Below are 19,655 nucleotides of genomic sequence, written 5' to 3'. Positions count from 1 at the left end.
ACTTTGTACACTGAAAGGCCTTCATATAAATAGGTAAGAAAATATTTATTTGTTTAAAGAGGAATCTCAACCCCAGCTCTGTCAAAGAGACCGACTCTGTTCTGTCCGTAACTGCATGTTATCGCTTAATAAAATGTCCACAGAAAGAAGTATCCATCTTCAAAATAGAGGAGAAAAAAAAAACTTCCCAGAGCAAGAAATTAGGAATTTCAGCATCGAAACACAGCGGTCCGGCTCCCCGCCTCCCGCATCGCAGAGTTAAGCGCTCAGAAAAAACCTGGGGTGACATTCAGCATCTCGGCAAGGTGTTCATCTGGATTTTCCAGGCAGGATGTCTCCAGGAGGATGCTCCCCGCTGAGGGAAGGATCTATCCAGCCCAAATATGCGAGGAGAAAGCAGAGAAGGCTCTGTTGCTTAAACCTTTAGTGAAAATTACCTTAATTGGGGCAGTGCTGCAAGCAAGAGTCCTCCTGCTCTAAGTGCACGCTCGCCCTCTCGTTATTAAGGCGAGGCAATGAAGCTGATGGCGTTGGGTTTTTTTGCAAAAGGAGATGCCTCAAAAGTTTCCTGTGATCCAGGTAGAAAATAAAATGCCCCCAAGGCAGAGGGCACTGGTGTGGAGTGTTTTAAGGCACGGGTCATTTTACTCTCTGGCACTTATTTCAGCATTTCGATGCCGGGTGGGATTTAAGGGCAGGAGCGGGGTGTCCTGAAGCCCCTGCTTTGGTCCTGAAGGAATCACAGTGATCCCAGCACCCGCGCGGGGAAGAGCAGACAATGGGCTGGGGTCAGAACTGAACCCAGCCTGCGTTCGCCTGAGTTTGGTTAGAAGCTGACCTGGAAGGAGAGAAAAAGGGGGGGGGGGAAATGGTTTTAGACACTGAAAGGGACTGCAGCACGCAGGGAGGGAGCTGGACAGCTGCCAGGGGGTCCTCCAGGGTCGCCCCAAAACTCTCCTGCTGCACAGAGCGGCCCCGAGCAGCGGGGGAAGACGGGGCATGGTGCTGGTGCTGGGAGGATGAGGAAGGCAGCGCCCACAGACCTGCACCGAACTCGGGGAATTTGCAACGTGTGCCATCAGCACCGCTTTTAAATCCCAAACGGGGGTTTGGATGGAGCCGCAGCCCCAACCCAGTGGGGGTCTTTCAGCAAAACAAGTAGGACTTGGATCACCCACGTCACCCACAAACCCCACATGGCCTCACCCTGAAGCTTTGGCAAAGTCTCCCCAGACGTCTCCAGCAACGGCAGAGGGAGCAGCAGCAGGCTGCGGCCAGGACAAGAGGGAGTCTGTCAACAGCCAGGAAAATCAGCAAGAGAGAAAACAAACACCAGGAGTTATTTCCCACTTATTCCCAGATTCCCCACACTGTTTTTCCAACTTGGATGGATAAAACAGAGTCTAAAGAGCTTTACAGTCGTCGCTGTATGAGCACGGACCTGTGATGGGGGTGCCCGGGAGCTGGGTGGGCTTGGGGAGTGAAGATGGCTGCTCTCCAGAAGGAAAAACTGGAGCAGATTTTCCTCCAGGAGGTGGTGGGAGCAAGCTCAGGCCCCCAGGCCCCACGGGACGTGGTCGGGTGTTCCCTGTTGCTCCTTCTTTTTTCTTCATGTTCTGAAAGAAAGAAGGAAATGGGAGTGATATCACATTTAAATCCAGAGCCAGAGCATGATTCCTCCCAGCCACGGGTCACGCAAATCCAGATTGCTTTAATCTGGGAAAAAAAAACCCCACTGCTGTGCTGTGATGTCCCACTGCTGGTGCAGCAAAAGGGGTCACACTAAGGATGTTTTTACCTGCAAATCCCCACCACGAACCCAGAGACACAGCTCAGTAACTGGGAACTGTAATACAACCCCTCTGCAAATCACTGCATGCATGTTATGATGAAAGGCTTCCTTCTACATGGGGATTTTGGGAAGAAGCCACTGCTTCCTCTTGTGCCACCCAAGGGAAAGGCCAGGAATGGACCGAGCTGGAAAAGCCCCTCACCGCAATGTTGAGTTTGATGGTTTGCCCCTCCTTAAAGCCCAGATCCAGTTTTGGTCCCTGCTCAGGGTTCTCGGCCTGCCTGGCCAGCTCGCTCTGCTGCCTCACCCATCTGCAGGAAGTAAATAAGCAGAAAAGGACACATCAATGACCAGCCTGAGGCTCTCTGCGACAAATCCTGCCCAAGATCATCCCCTCTGCCTGGCAGCAGCTCTTTAAAAGTGCTGGATGTGATCTGAGAGACCTTGCCTGCCGGAGCAACGTGCTACAGGCAGCACCAAGGGAACCAGAGGCACAGCCCACCCTGCCCTAAAACCCCACTGCCTGCCAGGAGCTGGAGCAGCACCCCAGTTCCTCACGAGCAGTCCCTTACTGGTGGCACAGGAGAAAAGGAATTTGGGAATCTGCCCGATTTTGGACTGGGAAGCCTAGTCTGTGACCCTGCTAATAGACTGGGAAATATCTGAGAGAGGGAGAGCTGCCTGCAAAAAGGCTGCACAGAGAAACAGGCATTTCCCCCTCTTTACACCACGCTTGCTGGCTCAAGCATGACAGGAGCTCACCGCTTCCTCTCCCCCACCATTTCTGGTGGACATCTGCAAATGAAAAAAACAAATCAAGCTGAGAGGACACAGGGAGAGGCACGAACTCACTTAAAATGGTCTTGCAGAGCCACGTTGAAATCAAAAGCATCCCCTCGGTCGACAAAGCCAACTCCAATAAAAGCACGGCGGCCTGGGGAAGGAAGAGTAAGGGCTGGGATCGCAAAGCAGAGGAGGAGGAGGGATGGGACATACCACCCCGCACAGCCTCATGCCTGCTGCCTCCTTCAACTGGAGCTGGGACTCCAGAGACTGAGATATGGGACTAGAAACAGTTTTAGTCTGTTGGTTGCACATATAGGCTTAGTAAAAGCAGCTTTTAAATTAATACAAGCAAGTCAAAGCAGAAGCTGACATCACAGCGATGATCCTGTGTACAGAGGTGTCTTCACACTAACGCTGAGCAATGAAATTAAACTGGTTTTATTCCTGGTGAAGGACAGAGCGCAGCCAGCGTGCAGGAGCAAAATAATTCATCCCTTTGCCATCATAGGCAGGGAACATTTAGCCTTTGAGAGCTAGAATCCTTCATAAATAAGAGCAGCAAGGGCACTGAAGACTTTCCTGAGGCCTTCCCCAAACCCATGCCCCATGTCTCACGACACACCATTGCCATCTTCAATCCGGATGACAAAGTATCTGCTGGAGTCTGTCACGCTCTCCACAGCAATGCCAGGGAACTGTTCCACCGGTGCTTGAGCAAAAAGCTCACCTGAAAAAGAGAAACAGGAGCAGGTTAACACCAGGGCACAGCACCTCTACGCCGTCTTCATCCAAACAAAGAGGTACGAAGCCATCGCCTTCCCTCCTCCTTACCCGAGGTCTTGTCCTCCAGCTTAATGAACGCAGTCTTGCCCTTGGCTGTGATCCGCAGCCTGCCGCTCCATGCCGGCTGGTCCAGCTGCCACTCTGCAGCTCTGGAGAAAGAGGAAACAGCAACAGCTGTCTGAGCTGCCTCTCACAGCCCAGACACCACCAACAACCTATTGTAATGCCTCTACAATGCATCGCAGAGGTTGTCTGCTGGACCCTCCTTGTTAACAGTACCAAAGCAGAGCAAGCAGGAGCCCTCTTGCACCCCTGCCCACTGCAGAAGGAGGCAGGTTTATCACGACATCTCTCGTTTCACCCCCAAAACAGCTGGCCCCCTGCAAAACCAGGCGTCAGGTCCCAGCGGGGACCAGGCACCAATTGCACAAGAGGTTTCGCTTCCCTTTCTGCAGGATCTCCAGCTCCAAAGCGGTTTCTCAGAGGTGCTGAGCTGCGTTAGCTACAGCCTGGCACGTCAGCAAATCTGAGGACTGACGGGAGAGGAGCCCCAAAACACGGGGGGGGGCACAGATCCCTGGCTGGGGGGCAGAGATGCTTTATGAGGTGCAGGGCTCGCCGCCCCACAGCGAGGGGCAGGTCCCACGCACCTTATGGAGAGGGGACCCCCCTCATCGAGGCAGCAAACCCCGCGCACCCCCTGACAGGAGGCGCAGACACCCCACGGGAGGGAGGGGGCAGCCGCCTCGTATAGGCCGAGGGAGGGCAGCAGCCCCCCACAGCGGGAAGGGCCCCCCGGAGAGGCGCAGCCCCCACCTGTAGCCGCGGTTAGAGGTCCGCGGTGGCACCCGGTAGACGTGAACCGCCGGCTTCACGCACAGCACCGCCTCGTAGTCCTCCGGCTCCGCTGCCATGGCCGCCATCGCGGCGGAACTCCGCCCGCCCCCTCTCTGGCCCACCGCCCCGATGGTGCGGCCCCGCCCCCTGGCCCCGCCCCTTTCCCCGGGCGGGGCGGCTGCGAGCGGGGCGCCCCCTGGCGGCCGGGAGGCGCCGCTGCAGGGAGGCGGAGGGGAACTGGTCCCACTGAGCTGCTGCGACTGGGAACCACTACGCGGCCGCACGGCGCCCAGCTGCGGCCAGCCCCCAGTCCGGCCCCGTCAGGTCGCGCTGCCAGCCGGGCATGCTGCTGCAGTACCTTTCCTCCCTGCTGAACAACTGCGGCACCAAACATCTTTTTTTCCATGAATTCCCATTAAAAAAAAAATATTAAAAATTAAGAATTAAAAGGGGGTGAGGGCCTGCGGCAGCTGCCAGTGCACTCCAACCCCTTCTCACCTTGGCTGGAGACACCCCGATGGCCTCTGCCCACCTCCTCCAGCAGTTCTTTAGCACAATGCCCAAGCTGGGAGGCCAGCACATCCCAACAAAATAAATAAATAAAAATAACTTATTTTATCCTCCATGGTGACAGGCAGCACAAGCACAGCTCACACCTGGGTCTGGAAGCCACATCTTCCCCTCAGGCACTGCCCCTTCCCCCTCTCCTCGGACCACATCTCCCCAGCAATTCTAAAAATGGGGTAAAAATTCCCCTTTTTGGGTTAGGAGTGGCCGATTACAGCCAAATGCTCCCAGATTTTACCTTCCTGATGAATTTTTAAGCATCTACTCACGCTGGGAGCTTAAGCTGCTACTGAAACATCCCTCTTGCAGCAGCCCCTATGAGAGACGGGGATAAAAGACAGAAAAGAAGAAAAAAAAAAAAAGTCGTTAAAAGTTTAAAGACATTTATTTAAAATACAATTTATAAAACGTTTTCTTTTCGGCGCACGTTTTGGGGTGAAAACACGCAGTACCGTGCTTATCCTCCACCTTCCCGGGATGAAGTGGCTTCCCGCAGGAACGCCGCCAAGCCCTGCCCGCGGGCGGGACGTATCCTGGTCACCGGGATGGAGGAGCCGGGAGATTTTGGTGCCGGAGGAGATTTCAGTGCCGGAGACAGAGATTCTGGTGCCAGAGGAGGCGGCAACTTTATCACTGGCCAGCTACACCAGGAATCAGGTGGATTTGGGGGTGTTTTGGCTATTAAAAGCTATTTTTAGTAATAATTAAGGAAAGGCGCGGTGACTACACTTATTGCTGACGTCCTTCTCCCCTCCCACTCCCCTTCGGGGACTCATCCCACACCAGCCTGCAGGGGGGGGATAAATATGGGACACACACACCCCACCCCCCAAAAAAAAAATAAAGCACCGGCAGTCGGGGATGCCTGGGGGACGTCTGCTTGCCCCCACCTCACCACCATCTTCGGTGCTTTAATCAGCTAATTAATGCTCTAGCGGATTCTTTTTATACACAGGTAGTTTTATTTTACCGGTATATTTTTTTTAAGCTGTATTTCCACACATGTCTTTTTCTACGGTCGCTTCCCTTTGTGTAGAAGACATCAAGATTTGCTCATTTACCCTTGAACCTACTGAGCACAAAGCGGCAGGGAAGGCTGCACCTGTACAGAATAATCCGCCGAGAACCAGAAATGGTTTTCTAGGTACCGTCCCCTCCAAGAAGAGCATTTAGTGTTCATCTAATCCCTCAATTTTAAGTGATATTAAGGTAGGTCAGCTTCATCCAGGGGGAAACATCAGCGTTCTTGTGGAGCACCAGCCTCCCTGTCCTCTTCCTGGGAGCCGGAGGAGGAAAGTCCCTTCCCTGAAGCCTCGCAGGGAGCCAGCTGCCGCCAGGAAGACGGAGAAATCATCCGAACTTTAACCAATGCCGTCTTCCTTCCTGATGTCTGCAATTTCGGGAGGCAAACGCAGCTTGTACCGTGACTGAGAGATCAATGGGAGCCTTCGCTCCACCACGCCACTCTGCTTCGGACCCTCGGGACATCCCGCTGGCCACTGTAGCACCAGCCACTCGACGAACGCAGGCCATATGGAGCACAGATCCTCGCCACCTACTTGTTTCACGGACTGGAGGGCGCTGGCTATTCTCCTCCTCGCGACAGAGCCCTAATTCTTCACCACCTGGCTCTCTCTGCTGCAAAAAATGGCTGGGCAGCAGGCATTTTCATGGGATCGGTCTACATTCCCTTCTCCCCAAATACAAAAAGAACAAAAAAAAAAAAACAAAACCGATGTATTTTAAGCTTTTCTTCAAAGCCAGCAGAAAATACTAGCCAAGCTTTAACAGGTGCAAGACGTAAACTAGGTCGTCAGACTCCGCCAGCTCCCAAGGCAATCTGAAAGACCGGGTATCCCGGAGTCCACTTTCACGTGCTGATGGCAGTAGAAATAAGAGAACAAGAAGCAAGAGCTTGCCAAACCCGAGCCATTAAAGTCGCAGAAATTCATTGAAACTCCTTTTCGAACACTTAACTACCTCTCTCAATTAAAACAAATGGTTAAAATCCTTCCCATGCACTCCGTTGATCTGATATACAGAAAACAAAACAGAAAAGAAAAATAAAACAGATCCTTTGAAAAAGAACTTGCTCTTTAAGTGATGAGGACAACATGCGTGTCTGGGGAGCTTCCCATACTTTTTTTTTTTCCTTAAATGCCAGGTTATGAGTACAACAAACATTATTGCTGGCGCTGGCTTCAACCCAAGTGGCACACACACAACTCCCTGCACCCGTCCGAGTCCTTGATACCCCCCCTCACTGTCCCCCTTCCCATTTGCAGAGACTTGGGGACAGCCCTTCTGGGTTTGCCAGTCACAGTGGGTGGAGAGGGGAGGTCACAGTGCGTGGGGTTGAAGGTCACAGTGGGCAGAGCAAAGGGGATCACAGTGCAAATAAACCAGGTAGTTCCCTTTGCTCAAGTCCGTTTGTCCGCCACGGCAGTGCGACCCGTGGCGGCGGACCCTGCCTTCCGCAGCAGCATCTCTCGCCCGCGTTTATCTGCGTTGTTTGAAGCCTTGTGAGCCATCGGGACCCAGCGGCTGCCTGATCACATTATTGGGCTGTCTGGAGTCTTCCGGCTGGGAGATCCTTGTCGGCCTGCAAGGAGAAAGGAGATCAGAGACGGAGGCAACGTGGCTGCGTAACGCTGTACGCCTTCAACAAATACCCCCGCCCCTGCCTCGGTGGGAAGTCACTGCCATGGGACAAGCATCACATGTTGCTCCCTGGGACAGGGACCACCACCAAAAATCAAACCAGCCCTTCATTTCCTTCCGAAGAGTGGCCAAGACCCATGCTGCAAATAAAAGGGTGAACATGGTGCCTTCAAATAATGCACATTAAGAGTGCTTATGCCCAACTCTCCCAGCCGCACGTGGCAGCTCCCTTAAGTCCAAAACCTCAGAAAAGATGAGGGTACGTCCTGCCAGGATAACTCTGGTTGTCTGCACTCCTCTGTATACCACAGCATACTCATCCAAAGGTCTAAGATAACCTTTACGGCCTTAGCAGGCACTTGCACTTCCCTCAGCTCCCACATATTTGAGATTTAAGATGCCCTGCTTGCTAACAAAGCACTCCTTTCTCCCTGCTGGCCTCACTTTACCCTTCAAGGAGCTCACCCCACTCCTTCTGATAGGAGGGAGTTTGCGAGGAGCACAGGCAAAGCTGCCATGGCGCAAAAGGCTGCTCTCACCTGTCTAGAATGGGTTTCTCCTGCTCTTCTTCGGGGCTCGCGCTGCCCAATATTCGTTTCCTGGCTTCCGCGTACTCTGCCTCCCTCTGTGCCAATGATTTCACGGGGAAGGCTGGCCTGCTGGCAGAGTTGGGATTGCTAAGCACACCGTTGGTCGTCGGCCTCTTCAAGATGCGGATCTGCGGGGGAGGACCTGCAGGAAGGCTGTCGTCCTGAATCACGATCGGCACTTTAGGAGGAGATTTTGACTTTCTACTGTTTTAAAAGAAAAACATTTGGTTGGTACTTGTTTTCTACAGCAAGCATGTTTTTCACTCTGCGTGTGAATTCCTCCCAGTCAGATGTCATTCCTGTGATTAAGAGGCAGCCTGTAATAATTAAAGACCTTGTTATATTTATAACCCTAAACTAGAGCTGCAGGCAGGTTTGCAGGAGATCAGCTCAATAAGGGAAGGAAAAAATCAATCCCTGCTGCATTCAACATCTTTAAACTCAACCAAAGGAAAGGGAAGCAGACACTGGACAAAAGTTTTAGTGCTTCTACTCAAAGATATGGCTATAAGCACCTTGATTACATTCCCTGCAGGTATTTTTAGGGCTCCTCTTGCCAGGATACTTGGCCTTTGGCTCCAACCCTGCCATTTCACTCCTCCAAGCCAGCCTTGGCCCCCACCTTCACTATTTGAATTTTTTTTATGGTCCCTTCTCTGTGCAGAATTCCCAGAGAAGTAATACCATGACTCTAAGTGGCCTACTAAGAATCAAAGGGGGGGGTAAAGCCAACAAGAAAAAGACTTGTCAGAAGTGATTAGAAATATTTCTGCTAGAAGATGGCAACAAACACACCCCGGCCCCAACCCAAAGTAAGCAGGAAAAGAGTCTTATTGATGCAAGACACGGCAAGCCAATTCAGGGCCACGAGTTGGGATTACCTGACTCACCCATTTCTTCCTTTGAGTGTCTTTTTCTTAAATGGCTTCCCCATAGCTGTAGCTACATCCAGTCTGGGAGACCCGGCTCTGAAATAAAATCACTCTCAAGAAGCTTTCTGCTAGCCTGCTATGGATCGAAAGGGCCATCTAGTGGCATGATTACAGAGATTCCCTATTTCTCAACTCTAACCCAGTGCTCCCTGGCTCAGTTTGAAGCTGTTTCCCCACTGTCCCCACTCCCCAGGCCTTCAAATGTCCAAGGGCATCTCAGGAAATAAGGTTTTTTGTGTTGGTTTGTTTTTTTTTTTTTAAACCGACCCGTGCAGCATCGTTACCTTTCCTTCTGCGTGATCTTCAGCTTCTTTTCCAACCGTCTGTCTATTTCCTAGAAAGGAAGGAGATAAAAATAAAAACCTGAAGGCTTGTCTTGGAGACTGGAGTTCGAGCCTGTCTGCGCACACATTTAATTTCACTCTTCCATACAGCAATACTATAAAGGAGGCAGAGAGAGTGTGTGCCTTCATCAGAGGATGACTTGCAAATCAAGAGGCAGAGAAAAACAAAGCCACTACATATATTCTATTGCAGCCATTAATACACCTACAGCAGGCTGTGAATTCTGCATGTCAAGGTGAGAGGGCAGCTGAGAGGCACTCATCTTTCATTTTAAGGACTTCGGCTGGCAAAAAAGCTCTGTTAAGGGTAAAAATTCACAGGAATACACAGCAAGGTATCCCCAGATCTGAGCAGGAACTGGTGCCAAACCTCTCAGGCAGAGAAACAGCACCAGCAGCCAGGCAGGGCAATCCGCATCAGACTACATGCTTGGTTTCAGCAGGGCAGCTCAGCCCCGAAGCCTGCAGCCATTTGGAGGACTAGCCGGCAGGTCTGCATTCCTGCTGCTTGCTGCAATCACCCTCCTTCAAAAAAAGTCCCTGCCCTGCCCGACATGCACCCAAGGACTCGCCAGAGCAGAGCCTTATTGCGCTTCTCCTTCCCTTTGCAACATAGCTGCAGAGTCATCAATCAGCAGAAAGATGTATTAATCACCCCTGAATGCCAACAGAGCGTGGCTTTAAAGCATGTCAACTTCTGACCAAAGCTTGCATCTACCTTAGCAAAGGTGTTATGTTTTGCAATCGGAGCAATTATGCAGAGAAATCTTGCTAAACAGAAAAATAAAGCCAGCTTTCAGGCCCAGTCTTGCTTTAGATAACCTTCCCCAACCTCGCTGACATCTTTAGATTCTCACAACTGCTGATGCTATTAAAAGAGCCTCCGAAACAGCAGTGTTTTATTTAATCATCAACGAAGAGGAAAAAACCCCTACCTGACAGTGTCCTAGTTTCGCCAGCCGATAACTGGCAATACTGAAGGAAATTCCAATCTTCTGGCAGAACACAGCTGCTCTACTTTTCAGGACAGTTTGCTTAACTATGCTAAAAGCTCGCTGCCAGTGAGGCCTACCCTGCCGTCAAAAACCGCAGCAGGCACAGCCCAGTGAAGAAACTGGTTTGCACAGTAATTCTCCAATGCCCCAATAAGCAGGGAATGAACGCAAGTCGCTACAAGATGCCAAACCATGGTGTTTGCTCTTGGTCATGCAGCTACACAGGCCAACAGCCCATGGTAGGCTCCATCTAGAAGGGAACAGTTACAAACTGTATTTTTGATGACAAAAGGTGGGTGGGAGGTTGAATTTCCTACCAAGCTCTGTAATGGGAGGTGACGGGTGATTTGTAAGAACAAAAGCAGCCAAGGGCTTCACATGGCACTGAGCTGAAGACCAGGTCACAGCTAGAGCCTCCCATCGAGGGCAAACACACCTGCGCCTTCCTTCCTCTTCAAGAGGACTGGGAGGAAAATCCCATCCCAATGCTGCTCTGGAAGACAGAGAAAAATGTGCATCAGCTGCCTCCTACCCACAAAGGCAGAGGAATGTTCAGCCGGGAACTGGCAGCTGGGAAACGGATATCCCGGCAAGGACGGAGATGTAGAGCGGCCGGCAGCAAACAATGAAAGTCAGGTTAAGGGGAAGGGGTTAGCTCATCTGCTTGCACTACGCCTCAAGAGGTTATATCCTGCTATAGAAGAGTCTTTAAAACACTTTTTCAAACTGAAATAGTTAACCGCACCTCCTCGAGGCCTCTTGGAAGTGGTAGATGGGAAGGAAGCTTCCTTAAATATCCCTTATTAAGTACTTCAGTGCATGGGGGAGAGGGATGACAGGAGGACAGGGTGGAGGGTGGGGAAAGCATGCTCAAGAGCGTCTCAACTCATTTAACTTGGCGTTCGGCGCTGTGTGGTGACTACGAAGCCAGCTGTGAGTCAGAACCGCAGCGCTGAACCACTCAACTAGGGCAGACAAGCTCGACGGCCCACAGTGAGGACCGTGGGGCACAAAAGTATGACAAGCCACGTGGCAGCCACAAGGAAAGCCCCGTTCTCATCTCACCTCTCTCCACCCTGGCAGAGGAGAGATGGCTTTGACAAAAGAAACACGTTTCTACATTCCTGGTGGCTTTGCAGGTCAGTCCTGGGGCTAAAGTCACAGTCCATACCTAGGACTATGAGATCCTGTAATTGGAAAGCGTCAGTTTGACCTCAGCATCTGAAAAACACGCTGATTAACAAGACTGTCACACTGTCTCCGAGCGCTGCTGGACAGCTCTTGACGCCCTCACACACGCCAGACTTCCTCTGACTGCATCCTCTGACAACAGAACCTGCAGCTTCCCTTACCAGAAAAAAATCCATAGTTCTTCCATTTGCTTAACACATGCAAACTTATTCCAAGGAATCCTTCAAAACCTGCCATCACAACACCCCTCCCCAGACGAGCCCTTTAGAGTCTCAGTTGCACTCCTTCCTACACCCGTACAGACCATTTCTTGCAAAATATTTGGTACTTTGGTCTCTCATCCCTCTGTAACTGCCAGTCCTCACTAAGTGAACGTGCACAGCCTTGGTTCACAAGCCACCGCACGCAGGCTCAACAGTTGCTCTGAGCCTGGGGAGCTCCTCACCAAGGAGCAAAGTAACAGGGCAGCTAAAATATCCTCCAAGTTCTAACACCAGCGACTGTTAGAACCACTATGTACTCTGCAAAACAAGAGGCTTCCTTCCACACGTAGAAATCCTGGCAGAATAATATAAAACAATCATCCCCACCAAATACACACATATCACTCTCACCCCATCCAAACGTCTTACATGATCCTCGTAATCCCCAGCGCTGCTGAGGGGATTCCAGCTGCCTCCAGACATGCACTGAACTCTTGGGTAGAAAAAGTCTTCCTTCGTGTTCAAAGCAGACAGCTAGTGTAAAAAAAGCAGCTCCCCACCTCACACACACCTCCTGATGCGTTAGAAGTTGTTGTGTTTTCTTTTCAGCTTTTCAGCTGTCTTTTCTCAGCAGAAGTCAACAGCACTGCAAACTCAGTGTTCGATACTACTGTGTTTGGAATTGTAGGTATGGAAGCGTTTGAACAAGGATAGCATTGCCAGATCGAATGGGCAGCCCTTAAACGCCCTGCAAAACCACCTCAAGATGTTAGCAGCCTAACACAGTTAGCAGTTCGTGGTGGGAATCACGCTGCACGAATTTACAAGCTTGAGAAGCACAAACACCTCACTATGGCTTAATTCTTAATAAAATCAAATCCCGGCCGTAGCTCTGCACAGATCTGTTCGTCTGCTGATGCCATTCCCCTTCCACTGCTATGCCACATTGTCACCGAGCTGTGCGGGTAACGAGATAAAATTAGGACCTGACTTACAGGGCAAGTGCCAGGAGCACTACAACAACCCAAAGGCACGAGCTCACAGGAGAGGCAATTAGACTTGGCATTCAAGGACATCACACTGCACGTCCCCAGTAGCCGGGCAGGTCGCACCATACAAACCGCAGTTATTAATCTTCTTAGGAGGCTCTCCCTAGCTTTCATTTCCCAAACAAACTTATTTATATAATCAAAATCTAAGTCTCCTTTACATCCCTGTTCAAAACACCCTCCCCAAAGAGTAGTAAAGAATCTCAACAAACTATTTTTAGTGCTATTATGTCTAGATACTAAAAAGGACCCAGACAAACAGCATGAAGAAGACACTGTTCTTTGACATTTAAGCCGCATTTGTAGATGAGGACGTAATGGAAACTAAACTCCAGCCCCATCATAGCCATCCTTCCTGCCCTTTCACCCTGAGAAAAACAGCAATGCATGAAAGGATCAATAAAATGCCTCTTGGAAAGCAGTTAGACACCAAGACACAAACCTGCTGCTTGGATCTGACACTCCTATGGTCTGTCATCCTAAATAAGAACCCCACCAATATAGCTGATGCTTTTGCGATGTTACTGGCGAGCTGACGGTGGATACTCCCCCCCCCCCCCCCCCCCACTCCAGAAATGTGCCCTTAAGGAAGAGATGCCCCTGCAGAGGCTGGCTCCTACAGATCACGGTTTCACATGGGGTCTAGGCACATTCCCAAGTAAACCCAGTTCTCCAGCGTGCTGCAAAGCAGAGAGAGGCCAGAGTCAGCCCTAGCTGTTGTCTAAAGAACTTTGTGGGAATAACTGTACTGCGTCAGACACGTATAAAGAATTATCCTTCCCATCATTGCCAGCAAAGCCTCTCTAAATAGACTAAACAACAGCAGCTCCAAGCTCTGCTGATACAGGGGAAAGGAACAAGATAACTGCTGGCTATTTTTTATTTCAAGTTTAGTGAGTAACCACAACTGAATGTTAGAAGGAAGGCAAAGGCTTGGGCTTCATATAAACCCCTCACTCTCGGAGGGTATCTCCCCCTTTCCTCCAAAATTAGGTTACTTTGCAGAAATTGAGCAGAGATACCTACAGGCCCTCCTGCCAGAGCACAGGATAGTCACTGATAAAGGAAGCTGTGCTCCCTTAGATATTTGATAACATTTCAAATATGCAGCTCTAGAAAACCATTAACCACGTTCTTTGATGTATTTACTGGAGTTTACTCCCAAACACAACCTTCTACCCTTACTCATCGAAATAATGTGGAAGATCAGACCCAGAAAGGGGGGGATTTAGGCTAGAGTTGCATCCTCCCACATCAACACTAAAAACAAAGCCTCATCTGCTTTTATTAAAAGCACCATCAGATACTCTGGCATTTTCTAAAGGACAGGAGATAAACTTCAAGGCCTGGTTAATGTTCTCTTCTTTAGGAAAAAAAAAAAAAAAAACGGTTTTAACATCTGAGGTTACCAAAGCTGTTAATGGGTACCCAACAACTTCCAGCTGCAGATATCAGACTCACTACTTCATCGAAAACACAGCCAAGTAAGAGCAGAACTAGATAATTCTAAGGTACCTTCAAGCTCACTTCTCATTAGCTACCTATTTCTTTCCTCTGAAGATAAATTAATCTTCTATTAATTACTGAAACATTCCAATTCCTGAGGCTATTGGGAATCAGACTGCTTCATTAATTAATTCTCCAAGTTACTCTGCTTACTTCAGATCCTGGCAGTGGACTGTACCCAAGGAAGCCACAGATGCTTTTAAGCTGTGCTGGCATTTACATCCTCCATAGGTAGATAATGCTTCTCGGCAGCTAGGATATTGGGAAACAAGACATGAGAGTATTTTTGGGAACAAGCCTGGCAGGCACCACACGGTATTCCCAGCATGGACGTGTTCTGGGCCACGGGAAAGCTTTTGAGAGGGCTGCAGTTCCTTCTCCCTCCCTACCCTTTGCACCTCCTGGGGTGGGCATGTCGCACAGATGCTCCTCAGAGATCCAGATCGGGAATATATTTACATCCCTTATCAACCTAGAAAAAAAAAAAAAAGACAACCAGCGGCTAAACCCTAGCAAAAGCCCTCTGCATGCTTTTCCACAAAGGCATCGGAACATCTCTTAATCCAGAGGATCACCTTTATCTTCTGCAGCCAGGTCCCTGCCCAGGGTCAATCAGCCCACCCAGCTGCTCAAGGTCTGTGACAGCAGGTATGAAACAGTGACCGCTCGAGTGACCCAGGCAGGGCCACACAGGATTTGCTGCGATATCCCAAACCCAATACTCACTTCACGGTATTAAGGTACCTGTTCATTCCCAACCTACAAACACCACCCTTCTTACCAAACAAACTGCCTCCACCTAAGCAATGCTGAGCAGCAGGAACAAAATCTTTGCCAGATTCAAGATTTTTTTGACCAACGACAAACACTTAAAGCAAATATTCAGCAGAAGTTTTACAAAAATCATTTTGGTCCGTGAAGCCAAAACCCATCCTCACAGCCATGACATCAAAAATCAGTGGTTATCCTCCCAGGTTTCCTCCAGGGTACAGTTGCTGCACACCAAAACCCTGTTAATTTGTCCTCTGATCACACAAGTAGTTGGCAGACCGGAGGTCACAGTATTACACTCCAAAATATTTCCCTTTTGACTTCTCTGTACTTCGATCATATTTAGCAACTCAAAGCAACGCTAGCCAAAACCTTTATAACCAGGGAATGCGCTGCCTTTGCTGGAGGGTGAAATTCACGGGCAGCCCTCTGCCACTCACACAGACCAATTTAAAGCCAACAGAAATGAGGTTTCTTTGCAAACCTCTGGTGAATGGTCCCCACCAAGTGCCACGACCCAAGCAGCTGGCAATCCCCATCCCCACACACAAAGGACAAAGTTCAGTCACACACATTTGGCTGCTCACATCCTCCCCAAGCAGCCCGTAATCAGATGATCCGGGGGGCTGTCTCTCTCTCTGGTCGCAATCAGTGAAGCAAGGCACAGTCTCACCAAGGGACCTAGACTCTGGACTGTGGCAGTTTTAAGTACTGCCAGGGAGGTTGTAGGCAGCAGCTGGGAGCTAACTGCCCTGCAAACTGTCCCTCAGCAAACTGAAGTGGAAAAAAAAAAAGATACACAAGATAATTTTTTATTTTTTGGTAAGCTTTTTGGGGTTGCCAGACTAATATTTTATCTGCACAGATTCTGACTTTAAGTAAGTTATGAGTTAAGAAGACCCTGATATACTCAAATACTAGTGAGTGGAGGAATAAGCAATCAATCCAGCTGAAGAGTGCCAATTCCAGGCTGAGGATTACCTGCAACCTTGGACATGGGGCTTCCACTCCAGTTTTGGAGCCCAGCTTCCCACTTGACATTTAATTATTAGTTTAACCAGGTAAATGGACTCAGGTGTCACAAACAGACCTCTCATTTGCGATCTCCCTCTTCCCTAAAGCCAGCTAGGCCACGCAAAAGAAAAACAAGCCAGGCATTAAGTCATATTAGTGTTTACTAACCCAAACTGGGTCTTTGAAGCCTGGCGCTTCAACCCTTATTCGTAACTCGGACAACTCATTCATGCTTCACACGCTGGTTTTCCATCCGTAACTCGACAACAAGCAAAACCTCCCCATTTCACTGACATTTTGAAGACCTCTTAGATCTAACAGTGATCTAGAGGCCTCACCAAATTCTGCTGCACCAGCATTAACACCCCTGTGCCTGCAGGACCCCTGGGATCAGTGAAGCTGCTGGAGTAGAGGGAATCTGCTTGGCCTGTGGTGATTCAGCAGGGTGGCACATAACCAGGGAGCTGCTCCTTTTTCAGGCAAGCACTGGGTAATTCTGATGACACAGAAGACTAAAAGACAAACAGAAGCCATGTTAAAGACTGGGGGGGGGGGGGGGGGACACCCAAAACCTGAGGATCAGTTTTACAGCTACTTGATGGACCAAACCAAAGTAGATCTGTGTCAGGTTTTCAGGGGGGGTTCCCTCAGCCTATGAGATTGGAGCGATGCCTGTTTTGGAAGGCAGATGGGCAAGAGATAAACGAGGTAAATTGTAACTAGGAGGCCACAGCATCTCCGCTCAGCCTGGAACTGCCTCTTGCTGAGAGCCACCTTCTTTAAGGCCTCAAGTAAAAGCTTGCAGCCTAACACCAAAACTACACACACAAAAAAAGACCAGCACTAAAAATCTGATGTACTTTCTGTCCTAAGGAATACCACCTGGGTGGAACATTAAAAAATTACACGCCGAGAAGCAGGCCATGAATCCCCGAAGCCCACCATGGAACTCCTGCTACATGTCTACTGTTCCTCAGAGATGTGCTGCTGGAGGGTCTAAATAATACTATATGCAGTTGATAAAATGAATAAATAGCAAATCAGGTTAGGAGAAGAATATGTGTTTAAAGCTGCTCCTTGGCGTCTCTTTGTTTTATTGCATATTTCTCTTGAGCACTGACAATGACTGTCACATCTTGAGCCCTTACATTGTGTTCTGTCTTGTTCTGCCTCGGATTCACACCAAATAAAAGTCAAAAGATGATAAAGTAAATTCCTTAAGACAAAAAAAAACCCAACACCCTGTGATGACAGGACCAGGCCAACTTATATGCCTTTCCCGTACATCATTTTTCCTCTTGCACCGTCAATAGAAGATCCGCTTCACCCAGGCAGTTCCCAGGCTCCCCTGCCCAAAGACTGCAGCGGGGTTTTGGGCGCAGAGAGCAGCAGGTGCACCTGCAATCTCTTTCAACTGCCAACAAACAAGTCACTCACGGTGACTGCTCTGCAGCAGTGCCTCTTCCTGCCTTCTGTTCCTCTTTTCTCAACCTGCCTACCTCTAGTAGCTTTGATTTCTGTAGCAGCACGGACAGCCTACAGTCTCCAACTGCACCAGCATCCGTTTGGACCATGAAAAACTGAAGACAAGAGGAGGTTGGGCTCTCCCCTGCTCCATCCCACTTATTTTGCTTCCTGCAGCCACCACCAGCAGCAGCAGGTCTCCTTCCTGCCAGGCAGGGTTTGAAAATGACCTTTCTAAACGATGACAGATGCCAAAAGGCATCTCCTGTCTCTTATCTTACGTAAGAAGAGCTCCTGCCGCAGACAGCTTGCTTTTCTTGTTGCTTCAACTGCATCCAAAACCCCAACAACTGCAAAAGCAGTTGCAAGCATTGCAGCAGCTCCTCAAGAAATCTCTCTGCTCAGCAGCACAAGCACCACAGAGTTTACGAACACAAATTCCCAGCAGTTTGTACTGGAAAAGGATGTGAGAAAGGACAGGCAACAGATTACCCCTTCTAAGGGCTTTAGCAGAACACCTAAAAGGTACAAGCTGAAAGGACAAAGAAGAAAGACAACCAGTGGCTGGGATTTGAGCACCCCTACAATTTTAAACCATTACTCAAGGCTACAGCTATCATCAGCTCCCGCAACACAAGCTATGTCCCTTCATGGAATGATTTAACAAGTGCCGGAATTAACCCCACCGCCCAGCACGAGGCTTCCTATGACTGCAGTCTCACAGCATTGGCAAGAGGAGAGGGCGAGTGCTTTGCTTACGCTGCCTGCCTGCCGCTGGCATCTCTCACACCGCTTGGCAAGGGCATTGAGTTACAGGCTCTATTTTGCTACCCTTTTTCTGGCCAGCTGTAACCCAATCTCCTGACCAGAATCAAATTCAGTCTTCTCACCAAGTCATTGTTGTGAAGTCCTTCTGCCCTCTGATCGTTAACGAGCCCACTGAACTTATTAAAACAGGAGTCTGCCTGGCAGAGATGGTTTCCTTTCTCTCGTCGCACTGCTGTGAATACCCCGCAGATCACCCGCCCACACTCCTGCTAAAATAATAATTTTATTTTACAAGCATAGCGCACACACAAGTGCTTTGGAGTCTCTCAGCATGAGACACGTGATGAAAACTTTGGCTATTGAGCTGCCTATTAAAAGCAGACGAGAACTTCAACTGCAACACTGGAAGCTGCACTAGGCCCCACTATGACTCTCCACGTTTTGTCCTAACCAAACAGCACGTTCACCTCGAGCGAGGGGGAGACAGGGCTTTTGATGTGAACCCCCAGCTCTGCCAGAACACCCCGTGAGACACAGCCCACCCGCCCCTCCCCCCAGGCCCTGCGAGGGTTAACGTGATGCTAGGGAGGCACGTTCTGTGGGAGCCCCTCTGAAGAGGGAGCAAGCTACCCGCCATCCTCCCAGCACCCACAACACGCTCCTCGGCAGCAGGAGCTTTATTCCGGGCTCGGCTGCGACCCGCACCGACCAGCCGCTGCCGCCCTGCCCGCTGCCCCACAAGGCCGGGCAGAGAGAGAGGTGGGTCTGGCAACCAAATGTAAACCGGCGGCAGAAGGACGGGCAGGGAGCGTATCCCTGCGGCAGCCCCGGCACCGGGGGATGAAGAAGAGGCGAGAGGGAGGGGCTGGGGCCGGGCTGCAGCCCCCCGCGGCGAGCGAAGCCGCGGTCACTTTAAGAGGCCTAGCAGGCACTGCGTGCCCTCCGCGCCCCAGCGCCTCCTCCAGCGCCGCCGCGCCGCCTCCCCCTCTCCCCCCGCTACCTCCCACCCGCCCGCACCGCCCCGAGCAGCCGCCCTCACCCCGCTGTCGGCCGCCTCCTCCCAGCTCTCGGCGACCTCCTCATCTTCCATTTTAATTCCCCTCCGCCGCCGCCGCCGCCAGCCCGCGCCTCGCGCATGCGCCGCCACCGCCTACCGGGCCGCGCGCCTGCGCCCCGCGGGGCAGGGGCGGGCACAGCGCACGCGCGGCGGGCGGCCGCGCGCCACCACGTGCGGCAGGGCGGGGAGGGCGGTGCACCCGCGCCCCCTGGCGGCCGGGAGGACCGAGGGCGGGGACGGGGTACGGGCACACGCGTGTGCGTGGCGCTTGAACGCCCACGCTGAGCAAAACGCTCGAACAGCTCGGAGATTTTGGGGTGTTTTGCCTTAACTGAGAGCCAAAGT

At 50.7% G+C, this 19,655-nt stretch overlaps 2 protein-coding genes across 8 annotated transcripts; both read right to left on the bottom strand.

Annotated features, from left to right (window-relative positions):
• Positions 1-26: 26 nt before the first annotated feature.
• NECAP2 (NECAP endocytosis associated 2) lies at positions 27-4,335 on the bottom strand. The gene is made up of 8 exons (XM_080379533.1): positions 4,178-4,335; positions 3,410-3,510; positions 3,201-3,305; positions 2,645-2,726; positions 1,995-2,103; positions 1,442-1,616; positions 1,207-1,291; positions 27-838 (listed from the first exon to the last, which is right to left on the bottom strand). Exons 1-8 carry the CDS (start codon positions 4,282-4,284, stop codon positions 790-792), a joined length of 813 nt encoding a protein of 270 aa, XP_080235659.1. The 5' UTR covers positions 4,285-4,335; the 3' UTR covers positions 27-789.
• A 796-nt stretch (positions 4,336-5,131) lies between these two features.
• SZRD1 (SUZ RNA binding domain containing 1) lies at positions 5,132-19,442 on the bottom strand. 7 transcript variants are annotated; one of them, XM_080379536.1, is made up of 5 exons: positions 19,293-19,442; positions 9,233-9,282; positions 8,907-8,984; positions 7,966-8,220; positions 5,132-7,367 (listed from the first exon to the last, which is right to left on the bottom strand). In XM_080379536.1, exons 1-5 carry the CDS (start codon positions 19,341-19,343, stop codon positions 7,265-7,267), a joined length of 537 nt encoding a protein of 178 aa, XP_080235662.1. In that variant the 5' UTR covers positions 19,344-19,442; the 3' UTR covers positions 5,132-7,264. The 7 variants fall into 7 exon arrangements, with proteins under 7 accessions (XP_080235662.1, XP_080235660.1, XP_080235661.1 ...); XM_080379534.1 differs by lacking the exon at positions 19,293-19,442 and adding an exon at positions 14,390-14,612; XM_080379535.1 differs by lacking the exon at positions 19,293-19,442 and adding an exon at positions 14,390-14,612 and having other exon boundaries at positions 7,966-8,217.
• Positions 19,443-19,655: the final 213 nt, after the last annotated feature.

This window comes from Falco punctatus (genome assembly GCF_963210335.1).
Source record: "Falco punctatus genome assembly, chromosome: 3".
NCBI lineage: Eukaryota > Metazoa > Chordata > Aves > Falconiformes > Falconidae > Falco > Falco punctatus.
The sequence above is the reverse complement of the archived record's forward strand: the minus strand, read 5'-3'. Positions and strand labels throughout refer to the sequence as shown.

Coding starts and splice junctions, on each gene's coding strand:
- NECAP2 (XM_080379533.1), bottom strand. CDS start 4,284: ATGGCGGCCATGGCAGCGGAGCCGGAGGACTACGAGGCGGTGCTGTGC. Junction 3,306..3,409: donor GCTGGAGGACAAGACCTCGG/GTAAGGAGGAGG, acceptor TCTCTTTTTCAG/GTGAGCTTTTTGCTCAAGCA. Junction 1,617..1,994: donor CCATCAAACTCAACATTGCG/GTGAGGGGCTTT, acceptor TCTTTCTTTCAG/AACATGAAGAAAAAAGAAGG.
- SZRD1 (XM_080379534.1), bottom strand. CDS start 14,452: ATGCCAGCACAGCTTAAAAGCATCTGTGGCTTCCTTGGGTACAGTCCA. Junction 8,985..9,232: donor AAGATCACGCAGAAGGAAAG/GTAACGATGCTG, acceptor ATTTTATTTCAG/AGCCGGGTCTCCCAGACTGG. Junction 8,221..8,906: donor ACACTCAAAGGAAGAAATGG/GTGAGTCAGGTA, acceptor CTTTTAAAACAG/TAGAAAGTCAAAATCTCCTC.